Below are 20763 nucleotides of genomic sequence, written 5' to 3' on the forward strand. Positions count from 1 at the left end.
AGACAGACGTGCTCTAATTGTGTATTTTGTCGAGAGACTTTTACTACCTTTGCAACTTTTTTATGGATTCTCGTTCATGATAACCATGATACCAACATCCAACGTACAACAAAAGCTTGCATCAACACCGATAAGTGTGATAAACGCTTGCGTATGTATACCTGCCTGCGTCAAAGCGTCAAGCGATACGTGCTCTAGCTTTTTGGCGAGTTACCAGAGAGCCCTGCCAGTCCCTGAACAATAGGCACGTGCATGTATATAGACGGTATGTCCTTTTAGTCAACATATGCAATGCATCATACTTTTGCGGATGGACGCAAAATAACCTTGGAAGCCGGCTCTCCCAAAAGGCCAAAAGCCCTCCCCCCCCCCCCCAACAAAAAACAAGCGCTTTGGCTGAAGCTGCTCACTAACCAACCCCTCTCCCCCACAGGCGTGTCAGGGTGACCAGCTAGACGGCGGCACCACTCTGGTGCCGCGTCGCACCGCCACCGACGGCGACGTGGTCTCCTACAAGATCCCCACGCACGCCGACTTCCTCCTGTGCTTCTCCACCGTGCCGGGCTACTACAGCTGGCGTAACACCACACAGGGCTCGTGGTTCGTGCAGGCGCTGGTCCACTGCCTGCGCAAGTACGGACGGCAGCTGGATCTTCTGACGGTGATGACGCGAGTTAACAGACTGGTGGCCACCGACTTCCAGTCCAACTGCCCCGGTAAGATGGCGTTGACCGTGGAGTTCCGGGGAAGGGTTACATAGAGTTTGAGCCAATCGTTTGGTCTTCTCTGGTGAAGGGTAAAACAATTCGCCAAAATAGCCCTGGCGAGGTAGACTCCAGAGGTCACGGAGAAAGAGCTGGAAAATTAACTCAGTACTTTGGCTTTAGGATGTGTGCTTTATGATAATTCTATTGCTGTAGGCTCCATAGGTGTAAACCCTTTCATTTTGATCGGCTGGGACAGAAAGGTGGCTAGGAGTCTTCAGAACAAAGTTCAGCATCTAATCACGCCCAGCTACCGATGTTCTGAGGGGTTATGTTCCAATTCTTGTCTGAGGAGGACACGAGATGGGCAAAAAGCGTCGGAGGCTGTCTCAACACGATTTTTTATTGCCTAGATTCGTCGTTTGGTAAAGGCATCGGTGAATTGGTTGGGCTTTGACAAGTTTTCCCGTCGACATGTTTGATTGAACTGATGAGTAGTTTGTGACTTTACCTCCCTCCCTTTAAATAACGGGTGGTCAGTATGAAACTGGACAAAATTTGACTAGGCATAACATCACCAATAATGGACAGATTTTAATGATTTTTGGCAGGTGAATACTTCTAATTATTCTATATTAGCAGCTCAGATTTCAACTTCCTGCTAGCAACTAGTGTAAAGCATTGCGCCGTTAAGTCAGCAAGCGTTCCGGCACCTTTTCGCGCAATTTTTTGGAACTAACCCAAATTACAAAAATGTTACCATTATGCGCCACATTACGCCGTGCGGTGTCACCATATCTAAAGAATATGTGATCGTCGATAAGTTCTGAGGACTTGCAGATGTTTTGCATGGTGGGAACGGCAAAATCACTCAGAAATGCCCATTCAGCTCCGGAAGGAACAAACCGGCTCCGCCACCGGACAGCTGGGGTTCTCCCAGTAATTTCTTGCGAGAAATTTAAGGATCTTCAAAACATATGTACATTTAATGTGTCAAAAGTTTGAAATTTAAGTACAAAAATAGGATAAAGGCTCCCCAGACGACGGAGGCACTAATTCGTGTACAGAAAACCCGTCTGCGCCGTCTGTCACAGGATCCAATGAAGGGCAGCCAAAGCATAGAGGTGATTATGGATGATGATTCTTACTTCACCTGCAGTGGCAGCCAAATGTTTTCCAACGCCGACTTTTACACCTCAGCTGGTGGAGACAATCTTCCACATGTGGATCTCACCTCCTCTTTCGACCTGGGAGCAAGTATCCACCCAAGATGCCCGTCTGGCTTGCCAGAGTCCGATGGGGGATCGCGCGTCCAGTTACAGGCGATGTAATGGGCGAACTGTACAGTGAAAAGTGTTTGAATATCGTGTTTCTGCCATTCATTGAGTCTCAATACCCGGAGCATTATGTTCTGTTTTGTCCCGACCTCGCAACCGTCACAGTACGCGCGCTAGACCACGAAACTTATTGAGGAGGCTGGGGTGCCCGTATTAGCACGTGACATGAACCCACCATGTACCCCTCATATTTAGCTCATTGATGATCTGTGGGGGCTTATCAAACAGTACGTTTATAAGGGAAGGTGGCAGGTCAGGTGAGTCGCGCAGTTGAAGCGGAAAATCAAGCAGGTCATCCGTCAAATCGACGCGGAGGTGCCGCGAAAGATAATAGCGGGGCTGCCAACGCGCGTGCACCTGGCGGCTGACAGAGGTCCAGTGTCGCAGATCCACTAGGCCGAGCGTGATCACAACAAAAGAAAGGCACAGTAACGCGATTTTCGTTGCTTTCGCTTGGGAACTTTTAACACAGCAACGATTCAACTTTTGTCCAGTTTCATACTGACCACCCGTTATATTGATCTTATGTCTTCAGGTTGTTTCAATTCGGTAAGTATCGTTATCTTGCTTTTTTTTGTGCTACTGTAGCTTTTCACTCGCAAATTGCGAAGTTTTAACAAATGTTTCAGACCAAATGGTGGCGCAAATACACGCAGCCATTTTCTGCTTCAATTGTTTACTATGTAGATATCACCTCGAATTTCTATCGTACTAGAATATCGACTCATGGCATAACATCGAACTGAATCAATGAAGCATTGCTCAATGCTCAGTGTCGGTCATTGGTGTACCTTGTTAGCTTATCGTTTTACAAACCTGGCTGATCTCTCTCATCTCCTTCAGGTGATCCGGGCATGCACCAGAGGAAGCAGATTCCCTGCATCAGCTCCATGCTCACTCGGGACGTTTTCTTCACGCCCAAGGTTCGCCGCAACTAAGGTCCTCTCGGCATACAACGCACGTGCCAGCATTTCTGGCCGAGGGGATTATAGGTGGCGCCACAATTGTGGGCAGGACGGACGGAAAGTTAGGTCTTGCATCGACCTACTTCAACTGGCAGCGAAGCGAAGCAGTTGCTAGATGATACGAGCACTGTTGCCAGGTATCATGCACTGTCTTGTCCGGATCGGTGTGGGCTGTTATGATGGGCATTGGGCATGCGCCTCGGGCGGAGAAGTGACGAGGGGGCTCTGTGCTGGTCAAGCTAGGTCCTATTGATAGTGACCGCCTTAGTTGTGAGGTTTGCACCGATATCAAAAGACGTTGGCCCTCCAAGCGTTGTCTATGTAGATGTCGACGTAGAACTGTGCGGGGCGTTAGTTCGCTAGTTTGCGGAGACCCGTCAGTAGATTCACTCGGGCTCATGTGAATGCTTTGTCGATGCTGTTTATAACAGGCCAGTGCTTACTATCTCCAACCAGTAATATCATAAGCGCTATTTCTGCTTTCTGGGACGTCTCCTCATCTTATCACTTTCAGGGATATCTTGATATTAACTTTGGGCTGATGCTTCTCTGATAGTTGCTAGATCGGCGAACAGTACAACAATACAACATCCTGCCTTTGGTGTACAACACAAACACCGCAAAGATACAACATTCTGCCTTTGGTCTGGTACAATGTCACAAGACCGCTTAGGAAACAGCACTGCACTCAATGTTGTTGGAACACCCTGCCAACTTTCAGTGGATCACATGTTCTTTCGGAGGTCTTTCGGATGTTTGTGTGGAAGTGTGCGGGACGTGGACAGAAGCTGGCTGATTCTTTAGTGGCAAACCCGCCCTGGCCGTTTCACTGTGGATCTAATCCACCATGCCATATCACCAGATTGTTGTTCAAGAACCCGTCCGATTTTGTCAGTGTTTTAGGTCTTATGTCAGGTGAACCCTGGGGTCTTCTGAAATAGGTCCCATGTTTGTATTAAATCCGCTGGTAAGTTACGGTTGTCTGTGACTTCTTACGTGATTCGCTCTCGTCTCTATGCTTTTGTCACAATTTAGCAATAATAGGAGCCGTGTTAGCTTGACGTCGCTTTTTTGTTGTAATTACTTACTGATAGTTTTGACTGATGAAATTTGGGCCACTGGTGATGACATTTAGTTTGTCTAAGCGCTACTCATGTCAAGTGTCATCGAAGCTTATTTTTGTGTCTTCCGTGCTCGACGCAAGATTATCGGCCGCTGTATCCCATCTTTGATTGCATTTAAACACGACATCTGAATAGATATATATTCATGTAATTGGTCATCATGTCACAACTGAAACTAATCTGTACACTTGCAGCTATGTTCTACACACTTGAGACTTGACCAGACTCACGATGGCTCCTTGCGTTGACTTGTCCGTGCCCGTGAATGCTTGAAAATAGTTGTTTCAGATTATTTCCATCACAAGTGTATGTCGGGCTGCACATGTTGCGTCCATAGCCTGCCTCTTTTGTGGAGAACATGATCTCCACGCTAGCAGTTGTGAAGTGTGATTGGAAATAAACAATCCGGCGGATGTTGTTGGTTGTCTGGTCAGTGTTTATCCGTGATTGGGTAAAGGCTCTGGTTTCTCGAGGCTTAAGGAGGTGAAATGTGAGAGGGGTTTTGTTTGGTGATGGAGCTTAGTAGACAGCAGTGAGCATGGTACGGGACTGCAATATTTTGGTTCCCAGAATAAAAGGGCTATGCTGTTGGATTTTTAAACATTAGGTATAGAATATCAGGAGCTGCTATTTTTGTGTGTGAAAGGAAAAGGGATGATACCCTGTGTCGGTGCCACAGTGGGGTCATTGATATTCTAGCATGACTATTCTATTTTACCTACCTATAAAGTTTAAAAATGGTGCGTAAATAATAAGTTTTCGGTCATCTGGAAAACCCGGATGTTTGTTATGGGGGGCAGCTGGATAGGCATGGAGTTATCATTCTTAATTATGCATCGTTCTGTGTAATATGAAAACAATAATTATAACTGTACCTACCTAACGCACTGGCGAATGCAGGGGCATTTGTAAGGCCCTATATCTAGACCGTGATTTGAGGTGAATGCCCCCTCGCAGCGCCCGAAAATTTGTTGTTTTATAGAAAAGAGAAATTAACTATTATTAGGCAAGGTTTGCTTGAAACTGCATAGCAGCTTCAAGCAAACTTTCAGCAGTTTCAAACGGAAGGAATCGAAATTCGAGGAGTTTTCGGAATTTGGAAAACTTACGGGAATGTGACCCCTCCGCAGCGACCGCAGCGTCCGAGACTGCGTACCTGAACCCACCTATGACAGCAAGCTATAGCTAATACCAAGGTATATAAAAACACTGCTAATACTTTTCTGCCGTTACGCTTACAGCTCTCGTATCGATTTGCCTCTGATTTAGCATCTTTTCTTCGCCTGCTGACCGCTCTCTCCTATCGCAGCCCGATCCCACGAGTGGCGCCGAATCCCGAACTCAGTGCTTTGCTCAGTGTGAGCCGCGACTCCGCACCACTCGCTGTGAGCTGGGAGGCGGGGAGGCGTGTGACCTTGAAAGTCAGCCAATGAGCGTCCGGGCAGACTCAGTCGGCGCTCGGACGCCGTCGCCGCCGTGGCGTTGCGCCGTCCGCCCGCTCCGCTTTGTTTACCAGAGGGCGCTGGCGCGTCAGGACCTGTTAGCGAGTTGTGGTAGCCTGTGCTACAGTGCAGTGAAGTGGCTGCGATCGTAGCAGCCACGAAGAACTCCACTCACCATGTGTTTGATAGTGATCTAATCTAGTGCTCCGGCTCAGCCATGACTGGAATAGAAAGTGCGTCGCCGGCCCAGAAGGGACCGTACGGACGGCCGCGGAGCTATGATCCCGACTTCCACGGGCCTGTTCATAACAATAAGCGCTCCTGCACGGACATTCTGTGCGCGCTGCTGTTCTTCGTGTTTATGTTCGGCTGGGCTGGGGTGGGGGCTTATGCTATCTACTACGGCGATCCGGAGATTCTCGCCTTCCCGACTGATTCAGATGGACGTAAATGCGGCCGCGATCCAGAGGTTGCTGATAAGAAGTTTCTCCTGTACTTCGACCTCACACAATGTTCTTCGCCCATCGTCCTCATCGCCGGCTGTCCGACTCCGCAGGTCTGCGTCAGTCAATGTCCTCAGGAGAACCGCTTCGCCGTCCCCTACGGCCTGGACGAGCGTCTCTGCACAGATGCTGCCCGCAGAAGCCTGACCTGCCGGCCGGGGGTGAACCCGATGGACCGCAGTCGCTCCTGCAGAAGTCTTCTTCGAGACACCGATGACTGCGCGCCGTATACCTTCCGTAGCGCTGCCGTGCTGGGGCGATGTGTTCCCAACCTCGGCATCGGCGATTTTGATGAGGAGAATGACAGAGTCAAAGATGCGGATGGAAAGGAGATGAATGTCACCATGGACGCGCTCTACAAGGGAGCTGAGAAGCTGGGTGTCTTCGTCAGCCTCAAGGACTTTGGTACGTATAAGATCCACCCCTCCTCCCTGACTCACATGTTGACATTCCAGGTGGTTCACATGACTTCAGCCATGTGTGTGTGTTTGCTTTTTTTAATTAACCGTAAAAGCTGTTAGTTAATCACGCAATTGTTGGACTGCTCCTCCCATTTGTTGATCGCTGTGATGTGTTCACATGACACCATCGGATGAGATATACGGCATATGCATTCCCTCATGGTGGAAAACGTTCGATATCCGCGCACATGCTGACTGCTGCTTTCACTTGACTCGGGCTGTCCAGGATCTGGATTCCTAGCATATGACGTCATGCAAACGTAACATGGGGAACTTGACTGACAAGTCTGAGTATGATTCAGCTCACCTTAGTAACTTAGGGGAAGCGGGGGGAGCACCGCCACCTTAAGCATTTCTGCTCACCGAGCTGATATGCGTAGTAAAAACGAAGCTCTTTTGCATTCATGTGAAAGTAGGAATGTTTTCCTACATGTTGGCATAGTTTCCAGCGCTCCATTATAAAATTTCGCTACTTTACAGACATTGAAAACAAGTCCTGCATTTTCCGTCCTCCAAAAAATGTGCGGGTAGCACCGCCACTGATGGCGATGTTATCCACAGATCGGCCTTACGGTGACAGCCACCCTTGGAAGCGTTACTGCTGTCTGAAATAGTAACTCAAACTCATATAAGACACACAAGAGTTGGTTGTTAGTTTGTCACAGATCAGACTGTTTGTTGCGGACAATATGCATACAAAGCATGACAAATTCACGTTTATTTCGAAACATCCAGTGAAGTCAAACGTGAGGTTAACCCTCGCCGGCACAGGGGGGGGGGGGTTGATGCAACCCCCCCTAAGGTTTTTCGCGAATAACTCGCGTAAAAAGCGGCCGATCGCGACGAAACTTTCAGTACCCTCGCATTGATCAATTTTACACCTACCCTGAAAATTTCGTGACCCTGACCCTAATGACCTTTGACCTGTGACCTCTTTACTGTGACCATGTTTGGCCGAAATCGCGGTTCGGCGCATGTCGGCTCGCGTTAGCCGCGCGTTTGCAAGCTTTTCGTGGTTTCAAACGTTCAAACATGTGATTTGATGTTGCTCCCATGCATTAGGGTGGATGTCAAGGTCACCTGAAGGTCAGGTCAGGTCATTGACCTTTGGTGACCTCGGGTGACCTCGGTTCACTTTTTCGAGTTTTACATGTTTCTAGGCTAGTTTTTGGAGCTGAATTCGAATTTAGCAACCATTTGAACATTTACGAAGTAGTTTTGGTGCCTTCGTAACATGTTACGAAGCTGTCCGAGGCGGTTGACACGTATTACGAATACCCGTCACAACCCCTACCGGTTGACCTGACCTGACCTGACCCCACCTGGTCTAAATGCTTAAAGACATCATCTCTTATCAAAACTAACACGATATTCGTGATCAGCACCCCGGAAAACCACATAGCAGCCACACTTTACGACTTTCTAACAGGTCCCGATTTTCCCGGTTTTCGGGTCATTGACCTGACCTGGAAGGTCACCCGATGACCTAGGACCTTAAAATTGGGTATCATTGGCTTCCTTTCGTGACGGGCAACACGCTCGTTTTTTCCGCGAAGCTCTAGCTCGATCAGGGGCCAAACGCGAGGGGGGGGGTCGTACCAACCCCCCCCCCCCTTGTGCCGTCGAAGGACTCAAAATGGCCTGTGCCGGCGAGGGATAAAAAACAGACGACGTTTGCGGCCTAACTAAAGCTCTTCTCCGAGCTGAGTGAATCATCATTGCGGCTTTATTCGTTTTGCCACCCCTTGGGGTAGCACCGCCGAGCATGGCGGTGTTACCCCACACACAGTCATGGCCCGACAACGCCCCGACAGCAAAACAAGCCGGGACGCGATTCTTCTGTAATTCCTTTCTCAACGAAGAGCACTTCATGCCCTCAAATTTAACGCAAAAATCAAGGCATTTTGACTTGAAATGACCACTTATTTGCTGCTAAAACATGCCAAATGATTACAACGATGGTTTGAAATTCACAAAATGGGCAATTGCGATCTCAAAATCAAATAAATCTTAGCGAAACCTACCTCACGCGGCGTCCCGTTTCCGTTCGGACACCGAAATGGCGGGTGTTTACATTTACAATTCAGAGTTTTGCCGATAGAGAGGATGGCGGTGTTTCCCACATGGCGGTGCTACCCCCGCTTCCCCTAAATGCGTAAATCGAACCATCTTGACAAAGGTAGCATCAGTATCTTGTGACGATGTGTCGCATACTTCTACTCTTTTTTTTTTCATCCGCTAAACATTGGCTTTAACTGGCTAGATCATTCGTCATTCGTCTTCAAGGCCATCTTTGTTGTGGTTCATAGCCTTATCCATAGGTGGCATGAATCATGGGACGTAGATGGTTCATGCTGTATATGCCTTATCTTTTACATAGGTAATGTTCCTCTTGTTGCTCCTCAGTGCGACCCTCCCCATCCCCTCCAGCAGTCTTTGTTCGCTTGTCCTCTCCCCGCCCCGCCCCGCCCCCTCCCCGGTCCGGGTGGCGACCTTGTTGCTTTGTAGGCCTTGTATCGAACGCGACCGCTTATACCCCAATTGGTTGGAATGGGAATGGGGTCGCACCCAACCATTTTGATACCGATTGCGCGGTTTCACACAACCTCCCCCCTCCCCTTGGTTTAGCTGTCACAACCACCCCCTCCCCACCTCCACCCTCCCCCCCCCCCCACAATGCACAGGGAAAATACCTACCATTGCCAAACTATGTCGGGTACGTAACGTTTACGTGTTCTCGCTCGTAGGCATTTGTTCCACAAGCGGCATTGTTAACGTGCATGGCTCTGACTACTAATGTCCATATATGTTGTAACGAGGTGCAAGGGAGGCACTCGTAAATAATGCCTAATTTCAAAATTAGCTAGTGAATATTTTTTACAGTGTACACTGTAAAAAATTCACTAGCTAATTTTGAAATTAGGCATTTTTTTACGAGTGCCTCCCTTGCACCTCGTTACAACATATATGGACATTAGTAGTCAGAGCCATGCACGTTAACAATGCCCTTTGTGGAACAAATGCCTACGAGCGAAAGCATGTTCAGGAACCTAATTTTGCGCAATGTTAATGAACTACGCACAGCCTCACAGTGTTACCCGCCGTTGGCTTGTTCTCGGCCAGTTTTTGGCGTGTCCCTCAATTAGGTCATTTTGCTATTAGCTCAGCTGACGAGGCCCCGGCTGGCACCTACTAAACGGATAACCTTGCGTGCAACCCCGCTTGTTGTCACGAACGCCTGCAGCTGGTAAACGTGCTGGTAAGCTTGCGTGGTAAGCGGCTTCGGATGGCTATGAGGATGTGCCTCATAGCTATCCTCGTCGCATGTTACAACCTAGGAGTCTGTGGCTGCTTTCAGAAGGAGTCCCTCCCCCCCTCCCCGCTTCCGGGAGCCGGCTTCCATTTTGTGTTGCGTCGCCATTACTGTGTGTGTCTGCCCAACTGCTCTTTGGCTTGATTGAAGGTGAGGCATCTTGTACATTTGCTGTGTGCTCAACAAAAAGGTTGTCCATTTGTAAACGAAAGCTATTATGTTGTTGAGCTTCTTAGAAGATGTATAGTATCGCATAATGTTGCCCGTCGTTGGCAGAAGTGCGCCGGTATCGTCTATCCAAGTCAGAATAGCTATATGTTTGGGACGTAAGCTAGCTTGTGGCAGGAATATATCACTTTATTCAACTTTAATTTAATCGTTTCCAGATTGGTATGCCTTATGATAATAATAATGTTAATATTCGTTTTTTCACCCATTACAGACTTCTCTGGTGAAGAATGGGGCCATGCACATATGTCCTGGCCTACCTTCACCCCGCGACTACCGCCGGTGCAGAGCTAATGAAAAATCACAAATGTTTGATGGTGGTTGTTTAAGAAACCTGATTGCAAATTATTCAGTTAGTTGTTGTTGTTGTTGTTGTTGTTGTTGTTGTTGTTGTTGTTGTTGTTGTTGTTGTTATCGTTAAAGTTATAGTTATTGTCCTGGCGTTGTTATTGTTCTCGTTCTCGTTCTCGTGCCCGAATAAATGTGCTGCAGCGCTACTCAGTCTGTTTACTTGCGGGTGGCGGTCGAGAGTCGGGGGCACTGGTTGACGGAATTCCGTCGACGGAATTCCGTCGACCCAGTGCCTCGACCCCGAAGGCCAGTAGTGGTACTAGTTAACTAGTGCCACTACTGGCCTTGAGCTAGTACCACTACTAGCCTTGGGGGCTAGTACAATTACTGGGTATGGATTAGTAGGCAGTGGCTAGTTACCTTACCAGGCAGGGGCTGTTATGACACCTAGTAGACGCACTACCCACGCTATTTACGTGCGTGTTGTCAAACTAGGTGGAGCACGGTGGTCGTATGCATACGAGGCACAGCCTTGTCGAACAAGCTTGTTACTCGGCAACTAGCCTAAAATTAGCCAAATTTACACGCTCCTGCAATGTTATTTTTGCGCTGAGAATTCCTCTACGAGGGGCTTGGTAAGTTTTTTTTTACAGTGTACAGGGAGTGACTCAAGGTTCCTTGCTTCCCGGGGACTGCGGTTTGTTGGACGTCCGGATCAAATACAGAGAATGTCTGACGGATATGGCGTTGCTGGTGATAAGAAGCGGCAGTGGAACAGTCCACTAAATTATAAGTGCACTGGACTTAACCCATTTATGCCCAGGAATATTGACCATCATGAAAATCGACGAAATCAAAATATGTTATGCTCCTACCAGGGCCTTGTATGGAATCGAAAATAATTTTTGCCTGCAGCAAAAGTTTCTCGAGAAAAACGTAAAAAACATGCGTTGCGAAATCGCAACGAAGGGCACACCGGGCGCCATCAGCGTTGCGAAAACGCAACGACGGGCACATCAGACGGACATAAAGTACACTGAACTGCCGTATATGCTAATATGTTTTGACAAAACATCAATCAACTGTTGACAACTATTGCTTGAAAATGCGGAACCCACATCCGTCATGCTCTATAACCCGCCTAAGAGCCTCAGTGAGGAAGCATAACTTCATGATTCGCGAACGGGGAGATGGCAACACGGTCATTATCAACCATTTACGTTGTCCATTGCTGTTCATTTAAAGTTGTGGTCGACACGTATCCAGGGTGATGCTTTCTTTTTGGAAGCTAGACAGATCCATTACCTCCACCTATCAGACCCTGCACAGTGCACACTGAATACAATTAAACGGAGGATTGGGAGTAAACCAGTGCCTCTCGTATGCGCGTATATCCGCAATCATTTTTAACCACCCTCCTAGGAGTAAAGTTAAATTCTATTGCAGGTTAGTCGTACCCACTCTCAGCAAAAAGAAAAAAAGGACCGATCCGGCTCTAACAAATTACCCGCGTAAGGCGTAGCGCATCACAACAAATCGACTCCCAGTTTATCATGTTTACACCTAATCCAAAATTTTCATGGCCCCACTCTCAGCGACCTTCACGTGTAACCTCTTTCTCGAGACAATGCCAGGACAGAATGGTGATTCGACGTCAATCCGTCCTTTCCATCTTCAGGATAGTTGAATCCTCCTCCACGCCTCATCCCCCTGTTCCGGGCTGGACTGGCAACGTATATCGCAATCGGGCAGCTCACATAGGAGCGCGCCTGTAGCCGGGTGCAGTGAGTGCTTGGGAGGGGGGAAGGGGGTGGGTCATGGGTGGCGGCTGCCCACTGGCTGGGCTCAGTCTCCAGTCTACGATTGACCGTGTCCGGTCAGACAAATGTCTCCCCTAATTCCAATAATCCTGCTAGCTCTAAAAATGGTCTGATTAGATAAAAAGCCTATCAAAGTAAGAAAACAGGCGTATACTCCATATCAAGCAGCTTATGAATCTATGCGAGTTATGAATCCTAAAAATTATTATTTTCCCATGGGTCCGCCCTCATTACCCCTGCCGAAGGGCTCAGCTACCCTCAGAGGGGGCCTATCCCACTATTTGCCGACCCTCAGTTATCTTTTCTAACGTAAACGCTGGTAGTCAGCAGATTCTATCCAGAGAATGGCGATGCCTATCTGTCGCCTGATACCAGAATACATCCCCGTTATTCATTATTTATGCACAATGTACATAGTAGATCCAATTTCCAAAGGACCTAATTATCTCTCAGCTCCGTTAGCATCGCCGACCGTTTGATGCATGGGTCCTTTTCCTACCATGCGATTTTCAGATGCATGGGAACACATTGCTTAGTGAACGAACAGCCCGAGGCCGAAAATCTGCGAGAGAAAAAGAAAGGAGTGTTTGTGGCTGTTTGAGCCAGCAAATATGAAATGTGTCGCAACATTTTACGTGCGAACGCACCTTGCACTAAACATACCTATATACGTCCCTCATGGCATAGGCGGCGGAGCGGGGGGAGGGGGCACCGGGGCACCGTGCCCCCCTTGATTTTGCCATTTTAACATTATCCCGATAGGCGTTGCATGGAAATGGAAATGGAAAGAATGAGACCAAAAGTCAGCAGTGCTCCCCCCCCCCCTTAATTGAAGATGTTCCGCCGCTACAGCCTCATGGCTACAAAATGAGAGAGAGAAAGAAAGAGAGAGAGAGAGAGAGAGAGAGAGAGAGAGAGAGAGAAAGAGAGAGAGAGGGGGGAGAGAGTTGGGGAACGAGGAGGAGAGGGAGGAAGATGGGGGAGAGAAAGAGAGAACCCACAGCGTATCACGAGTGAAGTCTACTGTTGATATTCATACTTCCGCTACCGGCTACCCTGCCAATGTGCCCATCGTTGCGTTTTCGCAACACCGCTGTCTTTCCGATGTGCCCTTCGTTGCGTTCCCGCAACGCGACCGTAGTCATATTTGAAAATAGTCACAAACCCTTTTTGTAGCATTATTTCTTAACAAAATGCATATCTACGCTATTGTAGGGACTCTGCAGAATATGTTTACACAATTTTCATTACGATATTATTAAGCACTTAGCCTACTTATCTTGGTTTTCGTGACGTCATCACTCACAAAACCTTCGACTTCCCTCTGGGAGCTCTAGGCAGTAACTTACCGGCCGCACAGACTTGTAACTGCGTAGTATCATGCGCACAACCATGCTACACACGCTGAAACTTGTCTCATCGGTTAGTCTCTTTTACACACTTCTCAAGCTTCGATCACGTCGACGCTTGCTTGCGTTGCGAAAACGCAACGAAGGGCGTAAATGGGTTAACCCGCGAGTTGCTGGGGGGGGGGGGGCGTTAAACGCCCCCACTTTTTTCGCCGGGCCATAGCATAAAAACGGCGCGCCGCAGGCGCGCCAAATTTTGGGTACCTGTAGGGAATTGATTGAAGTTTATTGTGACAAAGTTTCAAAAAAATCGGTCGGAAAATTTTTGAGATATCGAGGTTTTAGTGACGTCATGATTTCTGAGTTTTCGACCAAAAACGGCATATGTTCAAAAAATCATATAAAATCACAGAATAGACATACAGACATGCCGTAAACGCCATTAGACTGCCAATACCATGATCAATCAAATGGCTATCTTCGATTATTGATTATCGTTCCGCATTTTCCGTAATCTTGAACTGAATCTTGGCAATTTTTCGTGACTACTTCACGACCATGATACATGAATTTCCTAAATTGAACTTTTTGAGCCAAACACGTACACATATGATAAAATGAATGTCACCATCGTGTTCTACGCCCCAAATTACCTATAAAACATGTGTCACAGGCTGCGAATATCAGTTTTGATTTTCGGGGATATGTGCCTACCCGGTTGACCTGACCTTGACCCTGACCTATGCTTGACTGACCCCGACATGGAGCTGACACTCTTGTAGGCCTTATATGATGGATTGTGCACCGTTTGGACAGAGTTTATGACGAGAGGCGCCCATTGCGAAGTCCTGAAGTCCATGCTACTGAAAGTCCGATTTCAGGTGTTTGACCTGACCTTGACCCGACCTGTGACCTCAAAATTCAACTTTAAAGTACTCATCTGAAGCGTCTCGTCGCGCCCTTTCGTTTGCCGCCTCGTGCGTTTCGCTGCGCCTATTGGTTCTCGAGTTATCGGCTGGGGGCGTTTAACGCCCCCCCCCCCAGCAAACGGTGGGTGGCGAAATACCCCAGCAACTGCCGGGTTAAGACTGAACCTTCACTAAGACGTTTTCTTTTACGTGCCTACGGATCAACACGAGTCTAGCTTCTGCAAGAATGCCTGGCGATGTTTCGGGCACATGCTGTTATCTTCCCTAGCACCTACTAGTAATCTTGCTTCTACTTACAGACATAATTGCTCTTTGGCTAGGTTTTCTTCGAGCGTCATTCGATTGGGCTGGTTTCAGTTTCCAGGATGTAGGGTCCGGTGGCGCCATTGAAGTCACATGCTCGCGCCACTGGATGCCTCGGGCTGGGTGTCACTGCATGCTCGGCCTGAGTTCCGAGAAGGTTATATGGCGCGAGGACCGTGATACAACAAGGGGCTGCTAGCCATGCAAAGGGTGATTGAATATGCAAAATTGAGTGGAACCGGGCAACTATGCAACAGGCTGTATGTTGACTCACTGATCAGGGCATAACGGTCAAAGGGGTATTTTCGATTTCCGGTCAATGGGGTGGGCCGTGCATCGCTGTTGTCTAGAAATTGTAAGCTCTGTAGGTAGGTATGTTTTAGTAAGCTGTAAGCTGCTTTAGGTAAGTTGTAGGTAAAATGGAAGCACTGTAAGTTGAATAGGCTCGTTTTTGTATTTAGGTAATTCAGAATGTTATATTTTTATGACTTAAGTATCTAAATCGCAATGCTTTTCTCGTTAAAATGTTTGGCAAGGACAATGATGCGTCATATGAACGAGCACGCTTTATGACAAACGTGCTCACATGCATGGAAAACATACAGATGCCAACTGATAACAACACGCTTAGATAGCGGAAAAGGCAGCCTGTAAACGAACGGCACCCGTCCCAATTCACTTGAGATCAATGTTTTTAAAGGGACCCTCCCACCTTAAAAAAGTTAAAGGGACTATCCCACCTTCTAAAATGTTGTTAAAACCAGTTAAATTGTGCCCGACTTTATAGATTGGATGACCAGGAACACGGTTCTGGCATTTATTTTTCATTAAACATCTTCGGCTTCCCATATTCCAAACACAAACTTTCAAATATGTGACGTCACAGCCCAAAATTACCTCCTTCCCCAGGCCACATTACTGTCATAAAGCTGATTCTTTTTACTCTGTAGGCACCACAACAAAGTTCAGACCAAGTTTTAAGCGATTTTTCAACGAACAAACCCATTTAAATCAGAATGACTAAACGAGGTGACGTCACACTAACGGTCGCTCCATGTTGAATATAGGGCCTTGTACAAGGCCCATTTTCAAATGAAGGGAACGAATTTCTTCAACACCAAGAGGCCGCGGGGGTTGCAATCTAGATAGATATAGGTTTCTGAACCTCGCCGCAAACTTGGCTATCTCAACTCAAACCCCATGTTAAAGGTGGGATAGTCCCTTTAATGAATTGGCATGGAAGTGATGTCGCTCGGTTCAGAAAGAGCAAAAACGAATATCTACCAAATTTCATCGAAAAATATTCACCGGTTTTCAAGATATTAGACTTTTACTTTTGTTTACTTTTTGGGATCTCCGCTGTTCCTAGCGACTTTATTTGAAAGTGCGGCATTTGCTGCGCGCAAAGCAGCATATACCACCGAGTGCTACAAAACGTTTTAGTCAAACATTTAAAAATCGTTAGATATCTGCGATGACGTCACACATTCAGAGGGGTATTCCTATGCATTAGCCCCTCTGAATCAAAATGCTGCAATTTTGAAATTCAATATTTCCGATTTAAGGCATTTCTCGATGTTGTGAGTGCCGAAACCGGTAATTGTAAGCCAGGGACCCCATTTTGGCTATCTCAACTCAAATCTAATGTTAAGGTGGGAGGGTCCCTTTAATGTTTTACGCTCTTGCGCTTGGTAAATAGCTTGTTCAGTGCTTACATAACACGCTGGTAATTACGCAAGCAGTATTGAACTATAAAAAAACGATTACTGCTCCAGCTTGTTTTTCTTCTCCGAAAAAAGTAGAGCAGCTTGCAGAAAATTTTCACACGCCGCCCGACCTAATCTCTCATTTTATCGGTCTAGACCGTCACAAAGGCAAGGTATTTCTTGCAGTTAAACTCGCAGCTCATTTTTAAGCGGGAAGGGGCCGTCTAATTCAGACCTGGTGTAGGCGAGACTCCCGGATGGGTCTCTCCCCCTGAGCTGCAGGGGCTGCTAAACTCGGCAACAGACAGTTGGCGGCGCTGTTCTAAACGAAGGCGATTGCTTTCACCTTGAGCTTGTGTCTATCCTCTTGTGAGGTGGCGTGATGTGATCAGCGAAAATTGGAGAAAGGATGGTACAGTAGCACTGATCATTTGCTTGTTGCTATGTGTACCTACTAACACTCCATGCAATTATGTCAGAGGATCTGAACAGGTAGGCGATGGCGATATAATATTATTCATATGTAATTCTGCTCGGTCGTCCCAACTGGAAACTACTCGTACTCACTTCCAATAGACTATCAAGGCGTTGACTGCTGATATTATATGGTTTGTTTGCGGTAGTGTAACAGTATTTTAAACACTGTTTGTAACAGTGTAACAGTGTTTAACGAACATTGTTCCATTGACGGATACAGGAAGGTGACAATGGTATTCAAGCTTTAACTCTGCGGGCCGCGCGGAAGAGCTTAGGTATCTACAATCTACTCCCCAAAAAGTTATCCAAAGGAACTCTTGGCCTGTGGTTACCTACATCGTTTCCTTAGCTATTAATTGTCGTGCAATTGAAAAATGATTATAAAGTTTCCTTTTTGCGAGGAAAAAGAATATTTTTCATCAATTTAGACACTACAGGGGGCACGAAACATGTCCCTAATTCCCTCCTCGAAACAAGTTGTAGCCCCTTCGGAGCATTCAAGTTGTAGTAACCATCGAATCGGAGCATTCATTGCATCTGGAATCTGGTCCGTGAAAGCCTTATTTTGAGACCATTAGTACCACTGTCATTTATATTATATAGTCAGCAAAATAACTTGCCGTCCTATATCTTCCATTTAGCTAGCCTCGAATTTTTCCTCTCCACGTCTGGATGTCGTCATATACCCCTGTGATATCCGTCGTGACGATAGCTAACGGCTTATGCCTCTCCGCAACTTAGCTCGAATTTTATCCCGTTCTAGGCGTAAAGGCCATCAGTCACCAGCGCGAGTGCTGTTATTTGAGCATCTAGCTAACCATGTTTATCCACAAGTAACGCCTCGCACCCTTTAACTAACTTTTAATTCCTTCCGTTTCAGGTGTGGAGGCGGTCAGCGACTACCGCGAGTCCTGGTGGGTGATCGTACTAGCTCTGGTGGCCTGCATGGTCGTCTCACTGCTCTGGATCCTGCTGATGCGCTTCGTCGCCGGTCTGATGGTGTGGGTCGCTCTCCTGGGCTCCCTCGCCGGCCTCATTGGTGGCTGTGTCTACACGTTCATCCGGTGGAGGCAGCTGGCTGATGTGCCTGGGGCTGATAAGAAGATTAACCCGCTGGATGCGTTCACGAAGGGGTTTGATTCGTTCCTGGAGCTGCAACAGACGTGGTTGATCTTCTTCATCATCCTCTGCGTGCTGGCGACGATCCTGCTGCTGGTGGTGTTGATCCTCTGCAAGAGACTTCGCGTGGCAATAGAGGTGATCGATCATGCAAGTCGAGCGGTGACATCGACGTTATCGACGTTGGCGTTTCCGCTACTCCCGTGGCTTCTTCAGCTGGGTACTGTAGTGCTTTTCACCACACTGGCTCTGTACATTGCCTCCATGGGAAGAGCGAAGTACCTGGTGTCGTCTCTGCCACAGTCCTGCAGGAATGTATGCGGAGGGTACGTCTTCAATGGCACCTGTGACCCGGACGCCTTCGAGAAGAGTTGCAGAACCGACTGTCCTGACGCCGAGTGTCGCTTCGTCCAGTACGAGAAGTTCGAGGTACGTGCCAGTTTTTCTTTTTAGGGAAGTGTGATAGTGTCGCTACCTACGTATTAGCATGATAAATATAGCTGCTCCATCACAACATTGTATGTAGTGAAAGGTGATTGGAAAAGTTCTGTTGTTTGTTGTAGAACCACGAAAAGCGATCAATACTAATGTGAATGTCTGCCCTATTTCTTATTCAACAGCCAGTTTCTATAAGTTCTACCTATATAAATTTGTACACATCAGTGCTTCATGTTTCATTTTCGTGAACAAATTAAAGAGACCAAGAAGGTACTGTTTAATATGTAACAATCGCTCATTTCACACAAAATAAATCTTTTTTCTTCACAGCACAAAACTAACCCCTGCGTATGTGTTTCCGGCAGATCGTACCTTACTTACACGCCTACAACATCTTCGCCATGTTCTGGTCGCTGTTCTTCCTGTCTGCCATGGGCGAGATGGTTCTGGCCGGCGCCTTCTCCTCCTGGTACTGGACGTTCGACAAGTCCAAGAACCTGCCGCCGGCGCCACTCTCCTCCAGCATGGGCCGCACCTTCCGCTACCACTTGGGCACGCTGGCGTTCGGGTCGCTCATCATCGCCATCATACGTGTCATCAGGGTGACACTCGAGTATATCTACAAGAATTGCAAGAGCAAGCCGGGCAGTCAAGTGGCGAGGGCGATTCTCTGCTGTTGCCGATGCTGCATGTGGTGCTTGGAGAAGTTCATGCGCTTCATCAACCGTAACGCGTACATCATGACGGCCACGTACGGCACCAACTTCTGCAAGTCCGCCAGAGACGCCTTCATGCTCATCATGCGTAACGTCTTGCGGGTGATTGCCGTTGACGCCGTCTGCGACTTTTTGTTGTTCCTCGGCAAAGCGCTGATCACGATTGGAATCACGGTGGCTTCATTCTACTTCTTAGACCACCGAATACCGATTGAAGGACTGGATAAGTTTGTTCCAGAGACGCACTACAGCTGGTTGCCCGTGGTCACGATCGCCGTCGGCTGTTTCTTCATCAGCAGTCTGTTCTTCAGCGTTTACAACATGGCAGTGGACACGCTATTTCTCTGCTTCCTGGAAGACTTGGAAAGAAATGATGGGTCCGAGGAGAGGCCCTACTACATGTCGAAGGATATGATGAAGGTCTTGGGAAAGAAAAATAGGCGAGTGAAAGCGGACTGAAGGCGGGGGAGCTGTGGCAGATTTGAAACGGTAAGCTCGTGAACGGCCACTAACATCACATTCACAAACATGGTGAGAAGCGCAAAAATCAAAGTGAAGGCTGTCGTCATAAAATGACATGATAAACACAACAGTGTTCACAATACAATTAGGTTCAAATGAAGCCGACAATAACTTCTGACAATACTTTTTGAAAAAAAAAAACGTTCTGATGTTGGCTGCTTTAAAAATGTTCGATGTTGTTACATTTCATCCAATGTGTTACAACATGATTCAAGTGTCTAAACTAGTTACTCCACTTGCATGGTTGGTGTATGAACTGTGAACCCCCTGGGAATTGCGTGATAGCGTCCAATGTTGAGCGGCTGTTGTCTGCAAGTGCGCACCACTGTCCAGTATTCAAGTTGTAATGTCACTTGTGGTGTAGAAGTACAACACGAACACAGGTTAACCCAGTGATCATGCACATTGTAAGGTACCCATTTTGAAATGTCCCTTTGGCTTTTTCGAGGTCTTTTATGCTGTTGTCAGTCCCCAAAAATCAGTAATCACCATGTTTGTGATGCTATTTGCTTATAGCCTTGATAGATGATTACCAGATTGTGAGCTGAGCCTGATTGCTTCGTTTTTTTTTTATATATATAAGATCCGAGTATGTGCGCTGAAGATCATTTGCTACGAACTCACAACTTTCGTGGCTTTCATTTCTAGCATATCTTTCATCCAAGGCGAATGCGCCGTACAAAATGATGAAAATTTTCAATGTTTGGTACAAGTGCTTCATATTTCAGCTCCGTTTTCAATCCTGTCTTCTAATAAATCGTGCCAAGAACGTGTGCAAAATGGTTATGGTGATCTAGAGTGAATAATACAGCAAATTCGTTTTCTAGACGGGTTATAGCAATTGGTAGTGGATGATGCTCCTGGGGGAAAGGCTGAAACTTGCGTGGGAGTTAGCGGTTTAGCCTCACGGCTACTGAGAGCCGGCTGTAAGCAAAGCTTTTCATTGGTTTTGTTCATAACCTTTGCTGCTGTCCGCTTCCTAAACGAGCCAGTGGTCATCTAATCGTTACATATAG

At 47.3% G+C, this 20763-nt stretch overlaps 2 protein-coding genes across 9 annotated transcripts in view; both read left to right on the top strand.

Annotated features, from left to right (window-relative positions):
- The window catches only part of LOC122390284 (caspase-1-like), a 47164-nt gene extending 42621 nt beyond the window's left edge, over window positions 1-4543 (top strand). For all 8 annotated transcript variants that reach the window (XM_043383049.1, XM_043383048.1, XM_043383046.1 and 5 more), the window contains exons 6-7: window positions 434-716; window positions 2885-4543. In XM_043383049.1, the coding sequence (XP_043238984.1) occupies window positions 434-716; window positions 2885-2979 (378 nt within the window). In that variant the 3' untranslated portion in view covers window positions 2980-4543. The remainder of the gene's footprint in view (window positions 1-433; window positions 717-2884) is intronic.
- Window positions 4544-5485: 942 nt separating this feature from the next.
- LOC122390287 (choline transporter-like 2) lies at window positions 5486-20573 on the top strand. Its single transcript, XM_043383055.1, has 3 exons — window positions 5486-6480; window positions 17833-18500; window positions 18875-20573. Exons 1-3 carry the CDS (start codon window positions 5790-5792, stop codon window positions 19682-19684), a joined length of 2169 nt encoding a protein of 722 aa, XP_043238990.1. The 5' UTR covers window positions 5486-5789; the 3' UTR covers window positions 19685-20573.
- The last annotated feature ends 190 nt before the right edge of the window (window positions 20574-20763 follow it).

This window comes from Amphibalanus amphitrite, unplaced genomic scaffold (assembly GCF_019059575.1).
Source record: "Amphibalanus amphitrite isolate SeventyFive unplaced genomic scaffold, NRLGWU_Aamphi_draft 000389F_arrow, whole genome shotgun sequence".
Taxonomy (NCBI): domain Eukaryota; kingdom Metazoa; phylum Arthropoda; class Thecostraca; order Balanomorpha; family Balanidae; genus Amphibalanus; species Amphibalanus amphitrite.

Excerpts from the sequence above, each read along its gene's own strand:
- LOC122390287 (XM_043383055.1), top strand. The coding sequence starts at position 5,790 with ATGACTGGAATAGAAAGTGCGTCGCCGGCCCAGAAGGGACCGTACGGA. Across the intron at positions 6,481-17,832 it reads CGTCAGCCTCAAGGACTTTG|GTGTGGAGGCGGTCAGCGAC; the intron begins GTACGTATAAGA and ends CTTCCGTTTCAG. Across the intron at positions 18,501-18,874 it reads TCCAGTACGAGAAGTTCGAG|ATCGTACCTTACTTACACGC; the intron begins GTACGTGCCAGT and ends TGTTTCCGGCAG.